Genomic DNA, 27,036 nt, shown 5'->3' on the forward strand with positions numbered 1-27,036 from the left:
GAAGGGGCCGACGCGGGAGAGGGCACCTAGGTGCGTAAGTGTGCCAAACCAAAGGGGTGTGTACACAAGTGAGCACATGCAGGAGACGTGCCCGCAAGTGCAAGAGCGTTGCTCACGAGTGTGCACGGATGGCCCAGCAAACAGCAGCACAAAGGGGTGCAAACTACATGGGGGAGGGTATGTGAATCACGCATGGCCCAGGTGTGTGTGAACATGGTGGTGGCACGAGAGGGTGTGTCTGTGCCTGAGGGTGTGAGCAGATGTCTGGGAGGGGTGTGGGCACAGGCGGCTAGAGACCACAGGGGGGGCGTGCACGGGTGTGTGTGTGTGTGTGTGCGCGCATGCATGTATAGAAAGTGGGCGGGGTGGGGGAGGGAACCTGAGTGCTATAGGGGACAGGCATGTGAATGTGAGTGTGTGCACTAGCAGAGTGCTGGGAGCAGGGGCAAAAGTGTGTGTGCAGCACACCGGTGTGCCCACATGCCCGAAGGTGTCTGGCATGCACAGGTTTCCATACTGGATGGTGGTGAGAGAAGGGGAGGGACAGGTATGTCATCGGTGGCTGATGTGTGCTGATGACTGATGGCCAGCTTGGGGCACCTGTTTACTCTGCGCTTAGGTAGTGCAGAGGCCTGCCCCAAACCTGGAACCCACGCCCCAGGCAGGGAGCAGACAGCCCCTGGGGCTGATCCATGGAGGGGCTGCCAGGGTGGAGGGCTCGTGGATCCTGCGGTTCCCGAGAGGGGGGCTCAGGGCTCAACGCCAGTGTGCTGGGGCTCCGAGAGCCACAGTGACGCACTTACTTTCTCTGGAGGCCTCGTCCACTCGTGCCCTCCCGAACCCCAAGCCAGTGCCAAGCCCAATCCTTAAAGCTACAGGACACAAAGCTGAGTACACAGGTCCTGGCCCTTGTGGGGCCTAGTCTCCAACATAGGCACCAACCACATGGAGGGAGATCGGTTGGGGATGGGGTCCCAGGAGAGTGGTGGGATGTGGGAAGACCTATTGGAGGTGGTGGCCAATGAGCCTGGTCATGAAGGCTGACAGAGGCTGGGGAGCCGGGAAGGCATTCCGGGAGAGGGGAACCACAGGAGAAAAGGTGCAGAAGACAGGAAAGGGCTCTGCACAATCCAGGCAGCAGGGCGGAGTCCTTGGGACATGCTCGTTGGCCGTGAGCAAGAAGGGACGGGGCTAGCCTGGGACTGGGCTTCAGGGGCCATCTGCACAGGAGGCCAGCACTGGGAGCCGTCTCCTGGCATCGGCGGACAGACCCATCGTGCTGCCGTAGAAACTATCAGCTGCATCAGAGGCAGTGCAAATGGGGAGGCACATGGCCTTGTAAATAAAACAGGGGCACTCTCTCCTGCACCCCCACTCCAGGCAGCTCTGGGCACTGGGCACTGTGCCATATCCTTGTAGGGAGCAGGCAGACCCCCGCAGCCCCCTCCACGCAGCAGGGAAACTCCTGAGGGGCCAACAGTCCAGAGCACGGGCTCTGGGGCCAGAAGACCCCTATGGCTCACCCCCAGAGGGGAGACTTAGCAAAGTCACTCTTCTCAAAGCCTCTGCTTTCTCGAAAGTGTAAAAGAGGGGGTCCAACTCTGTCTCTCCCCAACGTCAGACGTGAGTGGTCAGAAGGACCACTGCTTTCCCCCTCCCCGTCCTGGCTCCCAGCCCAGCAATGAGCGGGTATTGCCAGGATCTGGCCAGACTCTGATCTCTTCTAGTCACCTGACCACACCACCGTCCTTGACCTGCATCCTCACCTCGGCTTCCAAACTGGCCTTCTTGCCTCCACCTCCTTTCTCTACAATACATGCTCTCCTTCCAGTCAGAGGAGCCTCTAAAACCTAAGCCGGGTAATATCTTCCTTTGCGCCAAACCCTCCTGCAGCCTTCACTGCAATTCTAAGCGAGATCTAGAATCCTTCTGGTGGCCATCAGGGCATGACATCTTGCTCCCAATCATGCCAGAGTCTCTACTCACCGCAGGCCCTTTGCACTCACCTCTGCCTCTGCCTGGTACTCTCATCCCCTGGATATCTACACTCTGGCTCCTTTACCTCCTTCAGGCCTACCCGAAAGGCCTTCCCTGGCCACTCTGTATAAAACACTCCCCCCTTCATGGCCCTTGCTCTGTTTTATTTTCCTCCATATCACCTACCACGTAACATATCACATGGGTATTTGTCAGTTTCGTTAGCGCCATGGCCCTACCCTAGACTTACCTATAGGCCCTTGAGAGCAGACACTTAGTTTTGTACCCTGCTGTATCCTGTTCAGGTTTAGATTCTAACTCTGCCACTTATGAGACTCCAGGAAATGTCTTAACCCCTCCGGACTTGTGGTTTCCCATCTGTAGAATGGGGACGATGATAACAATAACACTACGGTCGTTCTAGGCTGACGCGTGTGAAGAACGCAGAGAGGAAGCACGTCACGCCGGGCAGCCATGGCCGTGCGGCAGACATTTAAGGATGGAGGGGATGATGGATGATCACGGCTTTAAGACTGAGGAGCGAAGCATTCTCTCTGACGCAGGACCGGCTCTAGCCGACATACGCATGAGCCCACTCACCGCGGCCCCTGTGAAGTGGGCTGAGCCCACTTCTGGCCAGAAGGCACGGAGATGGGGAGGCTCGAAGGCCCTAGTGAGTGTTGGCACGGTGCAGGAGGGACCTGACGGGGATGAAACAATGCCTGCAAAGCACTGGGAAAGGAACATGTGGGCTATAAACACACTTTGTTCTAGCAGGCCGCGGCGGCCCCGCTTAGGCAGGGAAAGCACACGGGGACACCACCCCATCCTCCACCATACTTGGTGCCTTGACAACCTAAGGACCTGCTTCTCACCTTCCCATTTTGCAGACGGAGAAACTGAAGCCCAAAGGTGGGACCTGGACAGGCTGAGGACCCAGGTGAGTCCTTCTGACCGCAGGCCCCACTGTTCCTCTAGGGACAGGCCCGGGCTCTCCCATGGGTCCCACGTGTGCATGAGGTCACATAACGGGGAGCCCTCACTTCACTGTCATGATAACAGCCTGGTGAGGGGACTGCGATTGTCCCCTTCCTTCAGGTGAGGAAGCTGTAACCCTAAGAGGCAGAGCAGGGCCAGAAGCAGGGCTCAGACAGACAGCTCGCTGCTCCTGGGGCTGGAGAGTGATCGCTTCCCCCTGCCACGATGGGGTCCCCTCCAGCTCAGGCTGCTGGATTCTCAGGCTGCCAAGGACGCGCACACATTTTCCCAGCCGAGATAAAGGCCCCCTTAAAAGCGACATGCATTTATTAAACGGCATTTGCCAAGGTTTCAGCACACCCTGCTGCCGACAGCAGACAGTCTCTGGATGAGATTTTTTCCCCAAGCTGACACTATTCACTGATGCCTTTTATAGCGCTCCTTGTAGCTCACAAAGCACTTTCCACAGCTCTTCATTCCGTTAACCCTCAACAGTCCCCCTGTGAGAGGAAACAGGGGCAGAGGTTCCATTTTGCAGATGGAGAAAGTGAGGCTCAGAACAGGGAAAGGCCCTTGCTCCAGAGCCCCTGCTTACAGAGTAAGAGGTGCATGTTGGATTCGAACTCAGGAACGGGTCCCAGAGCGGACAGCCATTCCACCGTCTCCCCTGCTGGAGAGGGGGCCTGGGGTGTCAACAAGACAAAGGGTGAGAAGGGCTCTGGGCTGGAGCATCGGAGCAGGCTGGGGCCCGCAGGAGGGCCACCAAGGTGAGCCTCTGCTTCACAGGAGAAACTGAGGCTGAGAGGGACAACGTGTGGGTTTCAGGTCTCACTGCCACTGAACAGATAGAACGGGGGTCCCATCTGCTCTTCCCAGCCTCGAGCCAGGACACGATGACCAGGCAACAATAACAGTAATAGTAACCACAGCGGGACAGCATCACACACCGCTACTGCCAGCAGGACGACGTGCCTTGTCGAACCGCCCCAGGGACCCAGCGAGACAGGGCCGGTACCACTCCCGTTTCACAGAGGAAAAGGCTGACGCTCAGGGTCATGGGGCCACCAAGCAGTCGGGCTTCACCTGCACCCTCACCCCGCCGTGCCGGGTGGCCTCACGCAATGAACGACTCTTTGGGAGCGGCTGACATCGGGCTGGGCCCTCCAAACCCACCGCGACCAAGAGACTGGAGCACTAACAGCATTCACATTTCACGGTTTGCCAGCTCATTCATCACGGTGTCTACACTGGGGCAAGCCGTTTCGGACAGCCCGAATTTTAAGTACCAGTTCTCAGGTGTCTTGGCTACCTTCCTCCACCGAGGCTGGCCCTGACATTCGTGTGCTTCTTGACGTTTTCGGGATCACTACAGCAGCAGGAGGGGCGGAGATCCATGCCATGGCCACGTCCCCAGCCACAGAAGTGGGACGGTGTAGTAGCGAGGGCAGGACTGTGCTTTCAGACCACGGTTACTGCCTATGTGACCTCAAGGCTCTGAGCCATTTCCTGAAAATGGGGATCTTACTACCCACCTGTTCCTTCTTTCAGCCATATGTGTTAGCCTGCTTACTGCTGCCGGCCCATGTGCTCAGGCCCCAGGAGGCCCAGCAGTGACTAAGACAGACACAGTTCCTACTCTCATGTAGCTTACATCCTAGCGGGGGATACAAGGCCGAAAGAATGACACAAATACAGAAATGGCTTGGAGTGCTCAGAAACAAATTTGTTGTCATGCTAGAGAATAACAAGGGGGACCCACTTGCAGAATGAGGTGGCTGGGAAAGGCCCCTCTGATGAGGTGAGATTACTGCTGAAACCTGAAGGAAGCAAGAGCCAGGAAGTTGTTCCAGTAGGAGAGAAGAGCATGTTCAAAGGCCCTGAGGCAAGAAAGAGGCTAGTGCCTAAGAGGGCCAGGAGGAGGGCTGCTGTGGCCGAAAGCCACAGAGGAAGGAGGGGGTGGATTGAGATGAGGCCAGACAGACAGACGTGGTCTAGAAAATGCTATGCCCCATGGATCATGGTAAGAAGTTTGATTTTATTCTAAGGGCAGTGGGAACCACTGAGAAGTTTGGAGCAGGAGCAAAGAGGATTTAATTCAGTGAGCTGCTCTGGGTGATAACATGGGAGGGGGCAATAGTGGAAGCAGGAAAGCAGTGATGAGGATGCTGCAGCACTTAGGGCTGGGGCTCAAATCCTAGCTCTGCACTTATAAGCTGTGTGACCTTGGGCAAGTCATTGTACCTTTCTGAGTCTCAATTTCTACATCTCTCCAATAGGTATAATAGATCCCATTTCACAGAACCGTGGTGAGATTTTAATGAGGCAAGGCACAGAGTAACGATTCTATCACAAGGCCTGACATGTTCAATGTCAAGGTGCTCAGTGAGCCAGATCCTATATTGTCTGGCTCTGACCTCTCCCAATTGCCACACTGCCTATCTCCCTTCACTCCAGGCTTTCTGGCCTCCTTGCTATCCCTGGACCAAAGAAAACTCTTTCCAGCCCCAGGGCCTTTGCACTTGCTATTCCTTCTACATGGCTCGCTCTCCTGATATTCCCATGGCTGCTCCTTCAGTGTTATTCAGGCCTCCACTCTTCAGAGAGGCCCTCCTTCTGTCCCCACTCAACCTTCTATGCTTCGTCTTGCTTTCCGTTTCTTTACAGCACCTGTCTCCACCTGATGCAGTATTTACTCGGGTCTGTTTTTCTTCCTCACTAGAACATCAGCTCTCTGAGAACAGGTGTTTTTGCCTACCCATGGTTGTCACCCCAGCAACTAGAGCCACCCAGGCACATAGTAGTTGTTCAAAAGTACTTGTTGGACCAATATTTATAACTAAAATGACTGTAACAAGAATAGCAAAGTGGTTAAGAGTATACCGAGGCTAGGATCTGGCTTTAACTCTCACTGGCTACGTGGCCATGGGAGGAGCCCAACTTGGCTTTCAGGAGCCTCCGTTTCCTTTTCTATGAACTGTGGGTGAAGGACTCCACGCTTGTGGGCACATGGGGAGCACTAGACCACGGAGCACATTGAGGGATGTGTGTCAGACTAGTAATGGCTGAAGTGACACATGATGTCTAGCATTTGTTTTCCAAAGCTCCCCTGACCCCTCTGCTCCCAGTAAAGTCGGAGGGGAGGCAGGCAAAAAAGAATGACAGATCAGTGTGGAAGCCAGGGGTCATCCCGCTATTCCTGCTCATTTTTGTGCATGTTTAAAATTTTCCAAAATAAAAAGGTAAGGAAGGAGGCACGGATTCGAGGCCCAGCTCATCCCTAGCACAAAGGACACTCTGTCCTTCCACCGAGGCTTCCACTTCTGGGGGACACGGTTGGCATTGGAGCGGGGCCTAGGGGCCCACCCCTCTGGCTGGCTCTCCAGGCACGGAGGCTCCCTGCTCGTTTGCTCCTGGCTCTCTGTCTCCCCCACTGATCCCTTAGGCTCCTGGATCCAAACTGCGGCCATCTCACCCCCTGTGCCCCCAAGTGGCTGTGCCAGGAAATCTCACAGACACAAAGAGCCGATCTGTGTCGTCTCTGACTTCCACCCCATCTGTTCTGCATCTTTCTGGACAGAGGGCCTGGCCAGACACCTGACGGGGAAAATCCATCTTGCGGGGGCTCCATAGGAGACCTGCCCCAGCAACACTCAAGGGAACAGGAAAGCAGTTTCAGCTGTGAAAATAGATGCTTCCTTCACCAGTATGGGACGGAAACCCATCCTGGGAACACGAGCCACCTCCGCCTCCTGGGGAGGATACACTGACAGAAATACGAGAGGAGGACCAAGAAAGCAGGATGTCAGCCCCCCGGGCCTCGGTTTCTCCACCTGTCAAACAAGGCTGAGCAATGTCTACCTAACAGCCTGCACTCTGCAGTCAGGCTGATCTGGGTTGTCATCTGGACTCGGTCCGGATGTGGCCTTGGTAAGTTGCTCCACTTCTCTGACCCAGTCTCGTCATTAGTCCAGTGGATCTGATAATTGTGCACACCGCCCAGGCTAACTGAGTACCACCGGGACCATACAGGCCAGCCAGCATACAGTGCTCAGCCCCGTAAGTGGCTGGAAACAGTGGTTCCTGTTATTATTACTTTAGTATTTTTCCATGGAATTCGGGATCCTGTCAGATTTCTGGCTTTAACAATGGAAACTTCCAGCACAGCCCAGTCTTAAAAAGGATTGGCCTGGAAGAAAGGGCGCTTGGCATCCCATCCATGCCTTGCTGTGGATCTGGGGTGTGAGCCCACGAGTGTTGGGCTCTCTTGCCCAGTGGGGCACGGTGAGGCGCTCAGCGAGACCACCAGGGGCTCTCCCAGGCTCCCCCTCTGGCTTTCTGGGTCTGGGAGCGCACAATTCCAAACCTGTGGATCTGGACAGAGACACCTAGAGGCAGCCTGTACCCACAGCCTCAGACCCAGTAACAGACAATTAAATCCCACTAGTCTGGGGATCAGCTCCAGTCATCCAGCCCCCAAGGGCCCCCAAAGCTACAGGGAAAAACCCCAAGCGGAACGCCACGCCCTCCCATGACAGCGTTTGCGATTTCGTGCCCAGTGCCTGCAAGAGGCTGTGCCGGGTACTTCGCAAAAGTCAGCCCCACTTTGGTAGAGGAGGAAATCCCAGGAGAACAAAGAGATGGTGGCCGCGAGGCCGGCTGGCTGACGTGTGCCGAGCGCTTGCTCCCTGCCAGGCACAGTGGCAAGCATACACGTGTGTGCGTCAGTGCACTTGATTCTTGAAACAGATGCTGAGGTCATCTCTGTCTTCCTGAGGAGGGAACTGAGACGCACACCAAGCGCTGGAGGTGGCCCCACAGGTGGTGGAGCTGGGATTCACCCTCCAGGGCTCTCGCTTCTGGATCCAGAACCACCACGCCCACCAGGTGCTAACCACGTATGCATATGGCCAGGAAACAAGGAGAAAGCAACAAGTAGCCTCCATCATGGGGGAGACAATCCTGGGAGTGGGGACGGTTCAGAGAAGGAGGAGTTCCCTTGGCTCCAACTGAAAGAGGAACAGGTTTGGGCATATGAAGATAAGGAGGTACAGGGAAGGGGAGCTCTGCCAGCGGGAACAGCATCCGCGAAGGCCCAGAGATGACAGAGTTGAGCTGAGGGCACGGATGGGTACGCAAGCGTTTACCAAACTGGGTCAGGCCGCATGTTCGCGAGCCTTGCACAAGCCAGACGCCTCGTGTTCATATGTTTGGGGAACGCTGCAGTAAACAGGGTCCAGTGTGGGATTCTACCACTCTGGGGCTTCTCGGGTCTTAGGGGCTCCCCCGCTTGGCGGGCTGGGCAAACTGCAGTCTACGGGGGCCAGCCCACCTTGTCAGGTCAGCTTTTGGGGAAACATGTGCCTGAGAGTAAGGCCTGTCAGGGAGGGAGCCCACACAGGCTGCTGCACTTTTCTTTTCTTTTTAAGCGTTTTTGGAGAAAACTTGGACCCACTCAACAGTTTGGAGCCGGGGAGTGACATGATCTGCGCTGTGTTGACAGGCCAGAAATGTGAGCACATTTAAAAAGAGGGGTGGGGGGGAGAACCTTCCATCAGTCCAAGACTCTACAAATAAGAAAATAACCTGTCGCACGGAGCCATTGGAAGCAGCGAGCGAGTGTGTGTGGGCTCCGTACAACAGTTTTAGACTCCCTTCCTCTCACACACCCCCTCTCCATCTGTCGCAAAGGGCACCGTGAAGATGCAAGGAGGAATATTCCAGCTCTGGGGGCCTCCAGAGCTCGGCAGCCCAGATGGGGGGCTCTGGTGGAAGTCACATGGCTCCCATGAGCTGCCATTGGCGAGGGGCTCTTGATGTTTCCGTCTTCAGTGTGCCTTCCAGGAAGTGACTGTGAGTTAGGGAAGGGCTCCTGCCCCAGAAGGAACTCTTGACAAACCTCCATCTGAGGCCGGAGCGGGCTCCTCTCACTCCTTCCAGGCTGGACTAAGTCCATAAAGTTCTTCCCTCAGAGTTTTGATTCAAAATCTCGACCTCCCCTGCCACTTAATCCTGAGACAAGTTACTTCTCCAAGTTGGGACACGATTTTCCTCATCTGCAAAATGGGGATAAAAGCCACCTCACGCTTTGTTTTCCTAACTAATGAGATGACATAGGCAGGCCCTCGGCGCACAGTCTCGGTGCTGTTGCTGTTACCATCCAAAGACATGGATTCTCCTTCTTCTCCACATGTGGTTCCCACCAGGACCTCAAACATGCCAAATGACTACAAATACAGATTGAATCAGACCACATCACAGGTCTCCAGGGAATTGGTAAAGGAATACTTCATGGCCAGAAAGAACCCAGAGAACACCATGGGTTTAAAAGAAACTTCTAACAGCCCGAGTCCATTGGGGTCAAAGAGCCCCCCACCCCCTTTGTCTTCTTGAGAAACAGGAAGTGAGACTCATTTCACTATTTAGGAGAGTACACAGGAGCCACCAGCGTGTCCCCCTCTACCAAAGGGTCAGAAGGTCGCTGGAGAGCCCAGCTGGCCCCCAACACCTCAACCCCATCTTGGCCTGGCCTCCTCCAGGACAGAGGGAGGAGCCAGGGGGAGTCACCAAGGTCTACCCAGTAGGGGCCCCAGAGGTCCATGACCTCAGTGGGACCAAGCAAAGAGCCTGTAGAACGGATGCCAGGTGCTGTGGGGCTGCCCAGGTGTCCCCGAGACCCTTGCCCTACTCCCAGCCTCCGAATGGCCCTGAGCGAGGTTGTTTTAGGAAACAGGCCTCACGTCGGCTCCAAGAACACAGGTTGGTGACTTCACTGGCATCTTTTTAGAATTTCCCTTTGGCAGCATTTGTGCTAAAAGCAATCTTTAGAAACTACTTCTCCTGCCTTCCCCAACCCAGATAATTCACATGACCGGCCCCCTGCAAGCCGTGATCATGTGGGGCCCCAGCAATCATGTGACACACGCCCCCCCCCCCCAGCTGACAGTTCTTCCTGAGACATTAGTAGTCATTCAATCTCACGCCGCCTTCCTAAGCCTGACATTTGAGTTTCTCACTCGAACAAATCTATTTTCTTGGAAAATTGGACAACTGCCTCCTTCTACCTTCCTGCCCTTCTGTCCTGCCTCTCTTCTGTGTTGTCATAAACTCCACACTGGGAGCAGCCGAGGGAGCGGGGCTGCCGCAGCCCCATCCTGCAGCCAGACCAGGTGAAGCCCATGCCGGGGCCCAGAGTGTGACCAGAAGCCTGGAGGACACAGAGGGAAGAAGGCTGGCAGGCTTCAGCCATGACAGCAACACCCCACCACCCTCAGTCCCACCACCCTCGGTCAAGAAATGTGTTCTCACCTCCTCAGATTTATTTATTTCAAAGTTAATCTTGGCCCCTCTGCTGCTCCCACTTTTTCAGGCTATTGATGCTGAATGGATTGGAACGGAAGTTTTATGGCCTAATCTTTACCATTTTATAGATTGTTTTTATAGGCAAAAAGGGGAGATTTGCTCACAAGAAGGGTGTCGGTGTTCCCAGCCAGCGCCCTAGGAAAGGCAGGCTGCCCATCCGAACACTTGCTAATCAGCCTCACCAGGTCATTTGCCAGAAACTGAACCACGGGGTCCTGGCTGGAGAAGGGTCTGGAACAGACATTTAGAAATTAACTTGGGCCCCATTCCCTGTGTCAGGAAAATGAAGTACTTCTGAGAGACACTTGTGCATTTCCAGGCCAGATCCAGGAAGGACGTGGGGCAGGAACTAGGACTTCTGCAGGGTGGAAAGGGTGGCTGGGGCAGCAAGAAGCGGATCAGACTGGAGATGCCACTCGCCAGGCAGACTGGAAATGTATCAGTGTTTCCTTCCGCCCAGCCAGGACCCAAACATACTGGGAAGACCCGGGGTGGGGTGGGGGATGCCTACTAGATCCCTGGGGTTCTGGGGAAACTGCAGGGCAGAGAGAAGCCGCTGTCCACCCCCACTTCTCCCTCCACCCACTCTTTGCTAGTTCTCCCTTCCTCACTGCTATCAGATGGTTACCAGTCTCTAAGCAAATGCAAAAGGCGGGGTGGGGTGGGGGGAGGTGGGTACTGAGCTCATCTTTACCTTCCTCCTCGAGAAGGATGGTGTGGACCCCTCTGCCTACAACAAGATTCCCCATTCTTCTCCCCCACCCCAACTCCTTTAAAGCCATTACGCTGCCTCCTGGGCCCTCCCAGGAGACCCATGGTTTTACAAAACCCCTTTAAGAAGCAGGACTCCTGAATGGTGACCTCACCCCTTGGCGAACATACGCGGTAGCCTTCAGAGCCTGCCGAGGGCTGGAGACAGCCAGGTGTTTGATGTAGGCCAACAAAAAGACATGCTCAGAGCCACAGGTAACAGCCCCACAGAGCACCTGAACTGCAGGGAGCTGCGTGGAAGCCTGGGGAAGGCAGGCAGGAGGAAGTGGGGGAGCCGGGAGAACAGCAAGGAGCAGACCATCCAGCAAGAGGCTTTGGCAAACCCAGGGACAATCCACCGTGCTTTCGTGCTTTCGCATTAGGATCTGTTGATCACAGCAGCTCACCCCCGGAGTTACTGCGGCCTCCCTTCCTCTCTCTCTGCCATACACACACCAACACCGTGTTGCTCCAAGCACCAGAGGGAAAGCTCACTCTTCCCTAATGGCAACAGCCTGTTTCTCTTCCCTTCCAGGCAGCACCTGGGGGACCTCTGCCCGACCCCCTCCTCTCAGACCCTGAAGTCAGACATGCGGAAAGCATAAGTCCGGGGAAAGAGCTTCTAGAGAAGCCAGGGGCACCCAGCCTGGAAAGCTGCTGACAGCCTGCCTCCCCATCAGATTGGGCAGGGGCTGGTGAACCAACACATCTGGGTATGTCCCAGTGCCCAGCACAGGGCCCAGCACAATGCCCACACATGAGAGAGGGAGAGTGGGTCCTACCCATGGCTGTGTGACCTTGGGCAAGTGGCTGGCCGTCTCTGGGCCTCAGTTTCTGCATCTGTAACTCCAGTTACAGACATGTCTCCCCTTACTACTGCTGGACATTAGCCCACTGGCTCCAACTGGCGCTCTGGCAGGCCTGGGCCCGCAGTTGGGGGACGGCAGCCGCGGGGGGCAGGGGTGCTTACCTGTCCAGGCGCAGGACGCGGCCAGCAGCAGGCAGAGCAGCGGCCCGAGGCGGCCGGGGGCCGGGCCGGCGGGCTCCATGGGCCGCGGCTGCGGAGCGAGGAGGGAGAGCGGCGGTGAGTGCGCGCTCGGGCGGGCGCAGGCTGGAGCGGGGAAATGACTAAGGCTCCCCCCTCCTCTCCCCCCCCACCTCCCCTCCCGGCCGGGCTTCCCTGCCCCCCTCCCCCCGAACAGGCGCCAGGAGCGGCTTAGGAGCCGCCGTCACCGCTGCGATTTTCGGAGAACACCCACCCCCCCCAGCCCCGAGAGATATAGAGACGGAGGGGGGAGAGACCCTAAGCGCGCGAGAAATAAAGCCAGGGAACGGCCAGGGAGAGGCGGCAGGAGAGAAAAACAGACCCGAGGGAGCCAGGCGGAGAGCCAGAGACACGGAGAGGCGAGAGAGGGGAAGAGGGGAGAGAGAGAAAGAGGGAGAGAGAGAGAGGGAGAGAGCGAGCGGGAGAGGAGTGAGCGAGGCGGCGCGCAGATCGCGGCCGCCAGCGCGGGAGAGAGGAGGACCGCGCGCGCAGGGGCGAGGGCAGCCCGCCGAGCCCCGCCGAGCCCCGCCGCGCCGCCCCCGCCGCTGCCCACCTGCCCCGCCCGGGCTCCTCGCGGCTCCGGCGGCTCGGCTCGGCTCGCTCCCGGCCCGCAGTCCCTGCCGCTGCCCCCGCCCTCCCGGCAGCCCGGCCCCCTCCCGCCTGCCCTCCCCGCCTCCCTCCTTCCCGCCCGCCCGGGGAGGCTGCGGGGCTCGGGCCCGCCAGTCCAGTGTCGGCCGCCAGCCGCGCGCCCGGGGTGCAGGGGGTGGGGAGGGGAAGGTGGGGGAAGGCGGAGGGCTGCGTCGCCCCCTCGCCCGCTCGGCGGCCCCAGCTCCCCCACGCCGGGCCCCACGGCTGCAGCCCGGGAAGCGGCTCCGCGATCCCCGCCGCCGGCGCGCCCCGCGAGCGCCCGGGACCGGACGGGCCGCCGGCTGCAACAATGTGCCAGTTCGCGCGCCCGCGCCGCTCCCTCCCCGCTCCCCTGTCCCCCGTCCCCCTTTCTCCGGCCCCTAGCTCCGCTCTGCCCGCCCGCCGCGCTCGGACCTGCGCCGCCGGCGAGGGCTAGGAGGCAGTGGGAGAGCCGCCGGGGCTGCCCAGAGGCCGGGGCCCCGCTCCACTTTGCGCAAACTTGTTTTTCTAAGGTCAGCGCCGCGAGCTGGCTACATCGTCCTCTTAAGGTGGACTGGGGAAGTTGCGGCCGACCTCCTTCCCCTCGCCTCCGGACTCGGGGCCGCGGTTAGTCTCTGCTTCCCGCCGGCTGGCGAGCGGCTGGAGGCGGCACGGGAGTGGAGGTGGAAGGGGGACCGGGCGGGGGTGCCTGCCTTAGGCCCCTCCGGGAGTGGCCCTGCCCCTGGGCCCCAAAGCTGGAGGCCCCTGGGGGGGGGAGCAGTGGGCGCGCGCCCGAGGGGCCCGGTTTTTTCAGAGCTGGGCCGAGGTGAAGGAAAAGCAGGAAGTAAGTGAATGTAGGGGGAAGGGGGAGAGGAAGGAGAGAGTGATGGTACAAAAATAGCGTGTGTGTAGGAAGGACTTCAGTACTGCCTGGAAAAGAGGCGCAGGGAAGCAGGGAGGAGAAGGAACGAGAAGGGGGGCTGTGGCTGAGAAACCAGAGGGGAAGGGTCTGGGCCTCCCCTGGGTCAGTGGGCTCTCAGCCAGGTGCATCTTTGTGGGGTAGGGCTGATTGGGGGGTTACAGAAGGCCCAGGCAGGGGTGCGGGGAAGAGGTGGGGCTTGAAGGCCTGGGATCCCAAAAAATTACAGGCAGGGGGTAAGATGAGGGAAAAGGAGAGCAGGGGCAAAGGGCCTGGAGACAGAGGACAGAGCCTCCTGGTGAAACCACTCTCTATCTCTGTCTCTCTTTTTCCCTGAGGGAAAGCTGTGTTCCCAACAGCGGCGGGTCAGTGACAGGAAATGGGGATGTCCTGGTCACCTGGCAAAGGGACTTGCCAGGTAATAGGTGGCAGAGGACTCCCAGACCCTCTGCTAATTGGAGGGACTGGGGCTTGGAAATGAGCTATAACCCATTTTGCTTCACAAGGCCTCAAGGGGATACAAATGAAACAAGGTGGAGGAAGGGCCAGACCCAGAAATAGAGAGGGAGTTGAGGCCCAGAGAGGGAGTGCACTTGCTGAAAGCCTCACAGCAAGGCCTGGGGTAAAAACAAGGTTTTAATTCCTGATTTCCAGGTTGAAGCCCTTTGCAAAGTGACCCCTCCCCCAAGCTCCACCCCAGTATCCCAGTCAATGCCTGGACCTGGCCTTGTGCTAAGCCTGGTAGGCAGGCAGGGTACACCTGTCGCCTGCTGAGCACGGACCAGGCTCCCTACATTCTAATCTGCCACCCATCTCTTCTGATTCTATAGACTTGAGAAAAATCCCTGACCATTTCTGTGCCCCAGCTTCCTCATCGGCAGTGAGGCTAACAGGAGGACCAACCTAAAAAAACGGGTGTGAGCATTAGATAAATTCATATTTGTACCGCGCTTCAAACAGTGCCGAGCGCGTACCAAGTGCTTCGCGGCCTTTGATAAATAAGTAAACTGCTCAGCTCTGGTCCTTGGGAGCCCACAGGGTTCTGAGCAGTATTTGAAGGATTTTCTTTTCTTTGGGTGTGGGAGGTACAGCGACCCCCGCAAGGTCCCTGTCCACAAGGAATTCACATGCTAGTGGGGAGACAGATAAGTAGACAAGTAGAAATAATTCATGAACAACGAAAGAGTGTCGAGAGTGAGAAGCGAGGGCTCATTCAGATAAGCACTGGGCCTTCCTGAGATGCTGGGAGCTGAGACGCCAGATGCGGCAGCAAGGTGAGGATTTGGGGATTTGCTGTTCCAGGAGAAGGGAGCAGCAGGTATAAAGGCCCTGGGGCCAGCCTAGTCAGAGGGGAATTAGCCAAGATGGGGGAGGGTGGTCTAGCCCTGGAGCCTTGCAGACCTTGGTAAAAGGCCTGTATGTATTCTACAGATGGGAAATCATTGGAAGGTATTAAGCAGGGGAGCGCCATGGTCTGATTTATGGGTTTTAAAGGCCACTCTGGTGGAGACTGGAGGGTGGGCCTGAGGGTAGGGAGCAAGGAATCGGGACACCAGTCAGGAGGTGGTTTGGGGGTCCTCCTCATCCGAAGTAGGGGGCTAGGGAATCTCTGACTCTGCAGGCCACATCTGGCCGAGACTGTGAAGGTGACCACCCTAGGCTCCTGGGAAAATCCATCACCCAAATCCTTCTGGGGTGCGAGGAGGGGGCAGGAGCTGCTGCTGAAGGTCAGAGACGAGGCTGTCTCCTGGCCCTGGGCTTCCAGAAGGCTCTGCCATTCACCGTTCCCCAGCACATGCACACACAGACATGCCCAGGATTAGGAAGCCTCGGATTAGGAAGGATAATAATTGAACCACCTGCTATTTACATAGCGCACCTTTGACAAAGGCAATAGCAGGGCTGCCCCATGCAGGGGCCCCCTCCATCCCGCCTTCTGCCCCAGGAGCCCTGTGGCCTTGCTGTCCTGGTCCAGCCACCACAGAAAAAAATCACCCTTCACTGTCAGGGCTGGGAGGTCTTGGAAACCAATGCTTGGAATACCAGCAGCCGGGTATGCTGAGGTTGGGGGACAATTTGCCCGAGGTCACACAGAGAGATTATGGCAGATCATTGAGGTGAACCAGCCACTTCCAGAGGAGGCGTCCTGGGTTGCCCTGGATTAAAGTCGAACTGCTTTCATACATAGTCCCTTCATTCATGCATGTGACAACATTTATTAAACACCTACCATGTGCCAGGCACTGTGCTCTAGAGGGCCTGGAGATATAGCAGTGGGGTGAAAAAAAAAGCCAAGCAAAACCCCTGTCTGCAAAGAGCTGACTGTTGCTAGCAAGGGCAAGCAGACAGAGCAGCGGTAAGGTGGAGATAAGGCTACAGGGAAAATAAGCAGGGAAGGGGCCCAGCGGTGCCTAGGAGAGGAGACCGGTCAGGCAAGGCCTCTGAGGATGTGATATTTGAGGGAAGGCTGAAAGATTCGAGAAGGGAAGCCAGAGGTAGCCCCATCCCTACTCTGCTCTTCTCCGACACTCCCCATGGGCCACCTGTCAGCAATCCTGGCTCCACCTTCCAGAACCAAACCACCTTGCAGCGCCTCTCCGTCTCCCACCTGGGCACCTTCTTGCTCCCCTCGCCCCCCTTTCCCCCATCCACTCTCCACTCAGCAGCCAGAGGGATCATTTCTGGAAGTCAGGTGACATCCTGCCCCTGTTGTCCAGGGTCCATCCGAAGGAAGACTCCAAGGAGCATGGGAGGGTCGGGGAGGGAATCAGGGGCTTTGAAGCCAAGACTTTGCCAATTTGACTGGTGTGACTCCGGGGGAAAAAAATTTTTATTTATTTATTTATTTTTTGGGTAAGCCTCAGTCTCTCCATCTGTGAAATGGGAATAACCAGGCCCACGCTGACATGAGGGTCACAGTCTGTGTGGTGGGAGCAGCCGTAATAGGAGTGAATCTGGAGTTTGAGACTCTGCCTGTGCAGGGATGCCCTGCGTCATCTCACTGAGGACCCAGCGACGGCACTGTTCCCAGAGGCCCGAGGCAACTGGGCCAGGGTCACTCTGCCCAGGCCGGGACATGCCAGAACCTGCTGGGACTCAGCCCCGCCCAGGGCTCTGCTCCTCGCTTCCCAGAACCCTGGGCTAGCGTCAACAGGCAGGCCCTCCAGGCTGCCTTTGTATGGGGCCAGTCAGGAGACTGCACTGCCAAACACCTCGTTTTCTGGGCAACAGGAGCCATTTGGAGTTAGAGGCCTCTGCTGTGGAGCCAGAACAATAAAAATAAAAATAGCGAGGCCTCCCCGGGCAGCCTGGACCCAGGACCCACTGCCCCAGAGAAAGGAGTTCCCAGAGAAAGGAGCTGGCCAGGAATCGGGATGGGGACCAGCAGTGGGAGTGTCCTTACCGCACGCCTGCTCTGCTCCCTGACTATGTGGGGTCATGGCCAAGGCCCCCGGCAGCCATTTTATCCCCGCAGGAACAAGTCCACGGCATTGGAGTGACTCGCATCTAGTGAGTAGCTGAGGGGCCAGGCCAGTTAGGATTCGAACCCAGTTCTCTGGATAGTAACATGTCTTTGTCCGGCAGCTACTCTGCGTTACAGACATGTTCTTGTGATGTATTCAGACCACATCGAGGAGGGGTACGGACAGGGCCCTCTTTTTACAGAGAGAAAGCTGCCTTAGAGAGGTCTCTGCTCACAGGTCACCTGGCCAGACCACGCTGTGAAAAGAATCACCTCTCCAAACCCCAAAGCACTTGACCCCCTTCCAAACTTGACTTCATCTTCCTGGCACACCACGTGACCTGCCGGGGGGTGGGGGGGGCTTTATGGCGTTTTGTCCATCTCCTGGACGAGCCACAGGTCAGCCCGGCCCCAGGGGCTCAGTGCTTGCCTCTGGAGGCACGTCCTATGATGTAGATGCCAGCGCTGCTCAGGTTTGCCCTGGGGCAAATTATCTTGGCCGTCTCTGCCTCAGTTGCCTCCACTGCAGATTAACAGAAGCATACCTAAAACGTCTCTTGCAAGGGATGAGTTAATATGGGAAAGGATATTGCTGACTTGCTGTTGTTTTCTCTTCCTTCCACAGCTCCAGGGCCTTCAACAGTAAACAGTAGGTTATCAGTAAATATGTATTCAGTTAAAGAGGTGACCTGCCCAGGATGGCACAGTAAGAAATGGGCAGAGCCTGGATTTGTGGGGGGAGTCTCTCTGAGCCTGTGCTTCAAAGTGCCCCACTTATAACCACCTGTCCACAGCACCCCGCTTTTCCACCATAGCTGCACAGGGATCAGAGCTGCTTTTCCTGCTGAGCAGGCATCATCGTCATCTGGAGTGATTGTTAATATGTGGATCCCAGAGTTCCACCCACAGAGTTTCTGATTCAGTGGGTCTTCAGCAAGGCCTGAGAATGTGCTTTTCTAACAAGGTCCCAGGCGATGCTGAGGCTGTGGTCTGGGTATCACTGAGCCCAGTCCCAGCGTTCCCGTTGGTGGGTTCTGTCTAGCCCTCTGTTTTCTGTCCTCCCTGCCCAAGGGAGAGCAGAGGGGGCAAGGGCATGGCTCAGAGATTGCCGCCGGTGCCCCGGAGCCGAGGGGCTGTGACAGATCACGGAGCCAGGGCCTGGGGGAGCCATGCTGTAATTAGTGCTTTCCAAGGGAAGTCAGCAGCTAAGTATCTTGGCAGGCAAAGCAGGGAGGCAGCTCGCCTAAGCTCCTTAGGGGTGGGACCAGGCTGTCAGGCCCTAAACACTGTTGTCGGGCTCTGGGGCTCTGGCTCTGCCAGGAGCTGAGCCCAGCTGTGCGGAGCCAAGCCTTCCTCAGCACCTCTGGTTGGGGGAGCCTTGCAGGGTGGTGATGCAAGGGCTGGCGTCCAGACAGAGAGCTGATTGCTTTGGTGCACACCAGGAGACCTGAGTTCAAGTGTGGACTCTGCCCAATAATCATACATGTAGGAGCAGGTACGGAGCCCCAGGCTTGAAGGACTTCAGCGGATTCTCTCGTGCTCCTTACTCCTACTCACATGTCCACAATCTTATCCCCATTTCACAGATAAGAAAACTGAGGCACAGGGAGGTGAAGGGTAAGCTTGTGAGCAGCAGCATGAGACTCTGAATCCAGGAGTTCTCATTCCCCGGCTGCCGCTCCCAGTCTCTGCACGTTCTGGTTTCTACTTTGCTGAGAGCTGGGGCCCCACCGTGCAGCTCTCTTGCAGTCTCCCTCACCACCACAGGGCTGGCTCTGTGATTTCCAGGCCCCTCTATGGCGCCCAGCCCCAGGCCTGTTGACTCGTTGTAGGCACACGAGCCTCTGAATGATGAATGAAATAGTCAATGAACAGAAGCAGCAAACTCTTTCCAGTGGTGATGGGCCAGTATAGCTCAGACTGGGATGTGCTTTCAACTCCAGGCTCTGGCCGGCCCAGCAGTGTGATCTTGGGTGCCTCCCAGCCTCCGTGTCCTTATCTGACAACAGTTTGAGGGCAAGATTAATAGATGAAAAGGGCAGGAATGTGTATGAAAGAGAGAGAGAAACTTGGAGGAACAGCCTCTGAGAACCATGGCTGGTGCCTCCTTCTGTCCCGACTTCCCCATCCCAGCTCTGCTCATGCACTTTTGCTAAGGTGTCTTCCTCAAGCTCTCTCTGTCTCCCTCCTCACTCACAGTCCTGCCAGGTGGATCCTCTTGGTGCTACCTTCAAAATAGACACAGAATCTGACCACTCCTTACTGCCTATGTCCCCTCTGACCCCACCACCTCCAGCTCTCACCTGGATTCGAGCAGTCACCTCCTCCCTGGCTTCCTCCTTGCTCTCCAGTCTCCCCATCCTGTCCTGCCTTCTCCCTAAACCTGCCAGTAGCCTTTCCTGTCCTTGTTACTTGCAGTAGAACCCAGGACTCAGGGTGGCCCCCAAGGCCCTGCCCGATCTCACCCATTACCATTTCTCTTGCCTTGGCTCGCTCAGTTCCAGCCATATGCATCTCCTCTGCATTCCTCAAACACGATCAACAGGTGCTCACCTCAGGGCCTTTGCACTTGCTGCTCCCTGGATGCAGAGCCCCCTCTCCTCGGATAACTTCTGGCTTGCTCTGTCTTTTCCTTTGGGTCTCTACTCAAATGTCCCCACCTCAAAGAAGCCTGTCCCAACCACTCTAAGACTGTCACATCATTTTTTATGCCCTTACCCTACTTTCTTTTTCTTGATAGCATGTAATATATACCTCTTGGTTGCTCTGGCTTTCTCCCATCTCTGATTTGAGCTCCATGCAGGGTCTTGGTATTGGATCTACAGTGCCTAGAGCTGTGCCCACACAGAGCAGGGCCTCAGTAAAGGATGTAGACAGAGTGAGAGAGGGTGCCGAGCTGCCAGCAGCTCTGTCCATGAGATGCTGGTCACTCAAAAGGGGCATGGGCTCCTCTGTCCCAACATCCCTGCATGGCCTGGAATTCCTCTAGGAACAGATGTCCTCACTGAACTTGGGTTTCCTTCCCAGGCATGGAGGCCAGGACTCCACTTGGCCTCATTCCTGTTCCTGGGAGGAAGTGTCTGTCCCTGGGCAGGAACTGGTCTGGCTCACAGGGAAAGCCAAAGAAACACACACCACTTTCTCCGCTCAGCTTCTATGGCCTTTTTGGCAGCGGGTGGCCATGCCAGCTTCCACTCCACCACTGCCTCTGGAGCAAGGACGAAGGTGGGATGAGACTTTCCCCCACCCCCTGCCCTGCCCCAGAGCTCGTTAAGTCACGGGAGCCTCACAGTCATGCAGGGTGAAGGCTGGGCATGGAAGCACGCCTCGTCTGGCCAGGGTTGGTTCCTCTCATGCCTCCCCACTTGGACAGCTGAGCGACCAGAAGCTCCGTGAGGGGCGGAGGATACCTGTGTGACATGAGATCAGGAGCAAACGAGGTCATGAACCAGACCCTTTGGTACCAAATCTCCTATGTGTCTTCTTTATCCCCAACCCCCCACCACTCCCTGTCCCACTCCTGAGTGCCTGAAATCTGCCACCTGAAGAAAGTCGTAACCACCCCCACCCCCCCCCGTCCCTGGAGCAGAGGAGACCGAGGCCCAGAGAGGGAGACAGGCCAGGTTCGGCAATGTTAGCCTGAGTTTGCGCCCCTAGGCTTTCCTCTCCCAGCTTCAAGCAAATGACTAGGTTTAGTCACAAGGTACTTTCCAGGGTATGGGGCAGAAAGGTGGCTCATACTTAAGACCTTCTGAGTTCTGGTCAAAGTCTCAAACGAAAGAAATTATCAGAGAGAATCAGGAGCGGCCGGGGTGGGGCGGAAGGAGAAAGAACATGCTGGAGAAACAGGGACTCCCAGACTGGCGAACACTGCCCCTCTCTGAGCGGGACTGGGGGCCGGGGACAGGGCATTGGGGTTAGCGTCAGCGTGGCCCCAGGAAGCCAGACCTGAGCAGCAAGGCCTCGGGCCTCACCACAGACCCCAGGGCTGCACAACGCTGCAGGGCTGGTGGGGCCCCTTGAGGGGACGATGGTTTGGCCATGCTTCAGTTACAGACCCGCACCGAGCACCTGCCGCGGGCTGGGGGCTGTGCGGGTGCTGGGGACATTCCCGTTGGAACGGGAGCACGAAGATCAGCCCATGGCTGAGACACACTGTGTCCTCTGTAGGTAGTGAAGCTGCTGGGAGAGGCGTGGCCAGGAGGGTCCTGCTGGGGGGATGGAGTTTCTGGAAGGAAGTGACACGGAGAATCTCACCTGAATATCAGCAAAAGGAACAGTCTTTTGGCTTTGATTTAGAGCAAGATGGAGCCCAGGAGCGACAAGGAAAGCAGCGTAAACAGATTCCTAGAAGCCACCTCCGATTTTCTGGGACTCTCTATGACTCCAGAACTGGGCCAGCTCTGGGGAGGAGGAAGCCCCCGGAATGACCGAGGCTGGGCTTGCTGGCCTTCATCGCCGTGGGATGGGATCCCAGACCCAGTCAAATTCATATAACCCACGGCTTCTCAAAGTTTAACCTTATTACTCATGGATCCTGATGTAGCAGGTCTGGAGTAGCCTCTGAGATTCTCGCATCTCTAACAAGGTCCCAGGTAAGGCCCAAGCAGCTGGTCCACGGACCGCACTTTGAGGAGCAAAGTGGGTGTCTTGCCCAGATGTCCTGGTGGTCTGGGAATCCTGACTGCTGCTCAGGTTCAAGTCCAAATCCTTCAGGGGTGTCATGTGAGGCTCTTGCCATGTTTTAGAGCCCCTTCCTCCCAGCCTGAGGGCCTCACACTTGCCACCATGTGTGCAAGAACCTATTGGATCTTTCCCCCACCCCATGCAAGCCGCACCCCCCCCCCCCCCCCCCCCGGTGCTTGATGCCCAAGCTTCAGTGGGAAGCAGTAGGCTTCAGAGGCAGCCTGACTGGGTCCAGATTGCAGCCCCACCAGCTACAGGTGGCGTGACTTTGGGTAAGAGACTTCGCCTCTCTGTGCTTCGGTTTCTCATCTGTAAAAAGGAGAGAGGGGGGGAAAAAACCCATGATAGCCTCTTTACAGGGCGATTCTGAAGATTCAAAGAAATAATATATATCAAAGTCTGGCACACAGGCGGCACTCAATAAATGTTCTATCACTTTGCCACCAGTTCTACCTGTCCTTTCAGGTAAGGATGTGTGTTTTCATCTCATTATTTCAAGTTTTTCTATTTTTGTGTTCGTGTGCCTATGAAGAATAGAATGTATTATCCAAAAGGGATGTAAACATTTGTAAATAAACATACATGGAGGTGTATGTTTAAAATGTTTTTCCTGAAAAATAAAATAAAGTGTTTTTGCTGATAGGGAATATGATAAAAATGTTCAAGATCACTATTTTGAAACCCAGTGGGATTGATAGAAACAGAGAATATTAGAGCTGGAAGGGATTTTAAAGGTCTTCCGTCCCCCCCAGCACTCCTTCTCCCACCTGATGCATAAACCTCTCCGTTATGCTAGATTGCCTCTAGCAATGGGGAGCTCATTACCTTTCTGGGCAATCCATTTTGTTCGGCTCTGGGAATGATTTCCTGAACTCAGTGCCTACATGTGTTTCAGCTGCTTCTGAGCTCTGCTCCCCTGTGTCACACAGCTCTGGGATTTTCTTCTGAGGGCCAGGAGCCAGGCTGTATGCCTAGTAGGCCTTCAATAATGTCTCATGAATGAGTGGGGGTGGAAGAGGGATGAGAGAGGTATGGGAAGGATGACGTTCTTGCCAATTCTCCTTTGGAGGGTACGCTAACAGCTCAGTACCGTGTCCCTCTGGGAGGGTCTCAGTCCAAGTACCACCTGTCTTTGGGTTTGTTTGCACATGTTTCTATATACATATGTGTGCACGGTATTGTGTTTCTCTGTGTGGCTCTGTCTCCATTGCCGTGTGTGTGTTGCACTGCAGATATCCATGTGTGCTGGTGCATGTTTTTCTCTAGGTCTTCGTGTATATGTGTGTTGGGGGGCCGTCCCTGCAGGGATGTGTGTCTGCTCTGATTTGTTTGAACGTGTGAGAGTGCCTGTTGTCTGCAGATGTCCATGTGTGACGTGCAAGTCTCTCTGTGCCTTTGTGTGTCTGCCTCTGTGTGTATGTGCGTGTCTGCATGAGTAGGTCTCCCCTCTCGTACTCAGCCCTACTGGGGAGACAGGAGTGACTTCCCTGCAGCCTGGTTGACCGAAGGCCCTCTGACTGGCAGGCAGCAAGGGCTCCACACCCCTCCTCTCCTGCTCTGCACGGCTGTGCTAATCACTGGGTTGTATGCAGATGGCAAATGTGTGGCTGCCAGGCTTGGGGGAGGGGTTGTGGAGGGGGGAGCAGATGAGCAGACACCAAGGAGCGAGAAGACAATTTAAAGGCAGAAAGGGGAAAACACGCCTGCTTGGCTTTGGAGTTCGGGGTGCAGGGTTCTCTCCAGAAGTACGGATTTTATGAAGAGGATGTGATGTCTGTGATATTTTCCTTCTAGTCGAGCTAGAAGTCTTAGAGTCACAGGATTCTAGAATTCTAGATCTAGAGAGTTCTAGAATCTCAGCCCCATGTAACTCTAGACTCTTAGAACCATGTTCGAGGATTCTAATCCTCCTGGGATATTAGGATCTTCAAACACAGATCTTCTCTTTCTCCCTGTTCTCTTGCCTTTCTTTGTATAGAATCATGGCCAAAGAATGACCTTGAAAGTTCATCCTGTCTCCCCCTTGGCTCTGGATGGGGCAGGGGAGAGAGACTTGTCTACTCAGCTGGGACATTCTTGGGGATGTTGAACTGGAATCTTCCCTTGGCAAGGACTTGTCTCCTGAATGGTCTGGGCTGTCATCTTACCTCTGCCACCTTCTGCTAGGACTGCATTCCCCTCAAAGACAAAGGTGCCTGTGTTCTCGGGATATATTTTCAGCTGTTCAGGAGCTGGTGTAACAGCCTGCAGGTAAGAGGAGAGCCAGGACGGGGATCCTCTGGGGTCCTCAGCTGTGGAGGCTAAGTAACCCAGCCCCGGGGACGAGGGGGCAGCAAACCAGGCAGCCACGTTCCCCAGGATGCCCACTTGGGTTATCTCCTTCCTCTTGTGGCTCCTCAGAATGACAGCTCAAAAGGCTGGTCCTATTGCTGGGGTCCTGGGAGCCATGGATTATCTCTGAGGAAAGGTCATTCCACTGTACTTTGACCTCCTCCAGGACTCACCCAAACTTCTGAGCATGGCAGATTTTCAGGCCCTGACTGCTAACCATCCCATCTCTCCCTCCACACATGTCCAGCCAGCTGAATTCCCTACTCACCTTGAATCTATTGAACTTCTTCAGTCTGCGTGGGCTTGTTCCTCTCTGCCTTTTCGTCATGATGCAAACTCTTATCCATCCGTGGAATGCAAGGTCTCAATCAACTTTAAGTGCCCTGAGAGAAAGGGTTTGACTTATTTAATATTTTATTTCCCAGCATCTGCCACAGTGTTTGGCACACCATATAGGTGCTCAAGGTTTGTTGAATGACTAACTGATCAAATATATCATTCAGAATTTCCCCTCTGAGGCCTCTATTCCCCACCCCCTTATAGGTGTCTCCCACACCTCTACTAGGATTACCCACGGCCCAGAACTTACCCCGCAGATCATGAGTCTTTGCTTCCTGTGTTCGTCTTCTTTACCAGACCAGGAACCCCTTGAAGTTAGGCCCGTACCTGATCAATCTTTCTACATGCAGCGTCCGGTTCAGAGCCTGGCACCCAGCAGGTGTCCAGTAAAGGCAGAGTGGTTGCCAGCAGCCCAGCTTGGTGACTTGAATTCCCCCGTTGGTCCCAACTGTGAGCACTGGTCCAAGCTGTTGGCAACATCTGCTCCAAAGTCTCATTTGCAATTTTACGTTCCCAGGCTCTTGCCACTTAATATTTAATAACTAGGTGGCTGGCCTTCTCTGGCAGCCACTTAAGCCCCTGATTGCCTCTTGTCTGAACTTGGCCCGGAGTGAGGCAGGGACCACCCTGGGGTTAACTACGGGGCCCGAATCCTGAGTCTGGGGCCAGCATTGGGCCAGAGCCTTGGGGACAGAAGGAAGGAATGCCCGTTGGCTTGAGGCTCCCAGATGACGTTTCCAGGCAAGGCACAGGGTGCGTTTGCTCCGGCTGACTCCTCCTCTCCTCCTCACCATGTTAGGCTGGGCCTGCCCCATGCCCTGGTAAGCCAGGGAGGAGGACAGAGGGAAAATGTCCACGGGACCTTCCCTGACTCACATCCGAGTTGGGTGAGGAGGAAGAAAGGGGGATTCCACTGGGGCGGGATCTGAGCAGGAAAGGTGGATCTATCCTATGTGGCTTGGCCCCCAGGAGCCAGGGCCGGCCTATGGGGGTGGGGGGAGGATATGGCGCCATGGTGTGGGTGTTGGCATCCATGCCGGCCTCTCCTGGCACAGAGCTGGAGAGCACTTCCAAGTCAGCTGTGGAGGGAGGTGAGGCAGGGCGGGAGTGAGCCGCCCCCCCCCCCGCCCCCCCCCCCGCCCCGGGATTGCCCTGTGCTGGGAAATCCCACAGGCCCAGGGAGCCAGCCTCTGCAGGACTGCTAGGGGAAAGGGTGGAGAGCAGTCGTGGGAAGAAGGTTCAAGAAGAGGAAACAGCAAGTGTGAGACTCTGAGGTGAAGACAGCAGAGGCCTGGGGCTCAGGAAACGGTCTTCAGAATGAGTTTCTCAGTGGATTCTGGAGGAAGGTGCCACTGGAATTCGTGCTTGGGCAATCACAGACTTTTCAGATCCCAGCGGGGGACTTTTATAGCAACAGGAGACGTGGTTCCTGGGTCTCTCTTTTCCCCTAACAAGCCCAGTGACCTTGGGCATGTCCCTGCCCCGCGCTCACGCTGTCACTGCCCGCACTGGCTGCTTCCAGTGTGGAGTCCTCCGTTCTCCCCTCTGAGGTCATCTGGCCCAACCCAGGAAGCTGAGAGCCAGGATGGCGGCCTGCATGATGGAAGAAGGTCGGGCCAGACCCTCTGTGCTTTGGATGGGCAGTGTTTCTCGAGCAAGGCGCCTTGCTAAGGAAACCCTTTACTGGCATAGAGTCTCATCTAGCCCCCTGTCATCCTCCCCTCTCTCTTCCCCTTGCCCTCTCACCCATTCATAGGGCCTGTTGACAGCACCTGGAAACCCCAGTTTGAGTCCATTTGCCACTTTCCACCTCGCCCACGCGACCACCATCCCCAAACACCACCTGCCTGTCCCTGGCACCGTGTCGGCCCACTCCAGGCTCTCCTGCTCCCACCCTGGCCCCTGCAGTCCTTCCCCAACCAGCAGCCAGGAGGCCTTTAAATGATCTAAACTCGGTCACGTCACTCCCCTGCTTTTGAAAACCTCCAGGGCTACTGGGGTGCTTAGAATCAAACCCCAGTCCTATAGTAGCCCTTTTTGCCCGGTGCCTCCCTCCTCCCAGCCCTGAGGCCGTACTGTCTTCCTTCCTTCCTTCTGCCCTGGCCTCCTTCCTGCCCTGGATGTGCTGGCCAGATGCAACCCAGGACCTCTGTGTTTGCGGTTCCCTCTTCCCGAGACCTTCCTGGGACTGCTGCCACTGTGGGATCAGCAATGCGCTTCTCGATCTTGTCCCCAGTTGCGTCTCCCGCTGCCTTAAGGCAGCTTCACCCACGCCCCTCCACCCTGTGACTCCTGGAAGCTCCCCCGTCTGGTTGCTGGGCAGTGATTTTAGCCCCTGCCCCCACTGTGGGTTTCAGCACCCTTTCTGTCCGCTGCAGTCATTGCTACGCTAGTTAATGGAATAACGAGGCACATTCCCCATTATCTGATGCAAATACCTTCTGGTTGCCAGTGCCAGCCCCACAGCTCTGTTCTTCCTGTGACCTGGCCCATGGACCTCCTACTCCAGCCTCTAGCCCAGGACAGGCTGGGGCACTCCCGGCTCCCCTTGCCTGCTCCCCACCAGAGTCTCTGAAGGGCTAG

General features: G+C 56.2%; 1 protein-coding gene across 4 annotated transcripts in view; it reads right to left on the reverse strand.

The window, feature by feature from the left end:
* SIRPA (signal regulatory protein alpha) overlaps window positions 1-13,500 on the reverse strand; it is a 38,986-nt gene extending 25,486 nt beyond the window's left edge. The window contains exons 1-2 of one of the 4 annotated variants that reach the window (XM_045980649.1): window positions 13,151-13,500; window positions 12,035-12,122 (exon numbers count right to left, since the gene is read on the reverse strand). In XM_045980649.1, coding sequence (XP_045836605.1) covers window positions 12,035-12,113 — 79 coding nt within the window. In that variant the 5' untranslated portion in view covers window positions 12,114-12,122; window positions 13,151-13,500. Of the gene's footprint in view, window positions 1-12,034; window positions 12,380-12,662; window positions 12,724-13,110 lie in introns of those variants that run through there. The other 3 variants (XM_045980650.1, XM_045980647.1, XM_045980651.1) reach the window with 3 other exon arrangements.
* Window positions 13,501-27,036: the final 13,536 nt, after the last annotated feature.

This window comes from Meles meles, chromosome 16 (genome assembly GCF_922984935.1).
Source record: "Meles meles chromosome 16, mMelMel3.1 paternal haplotype, whole genome shotgun sequence".
Classification (NCBI taxonomy): Eukaryota; Metazoa; Chordata; class Mammalia; order Carnivora; family Mustelidae; genus Meles; species Meles meles.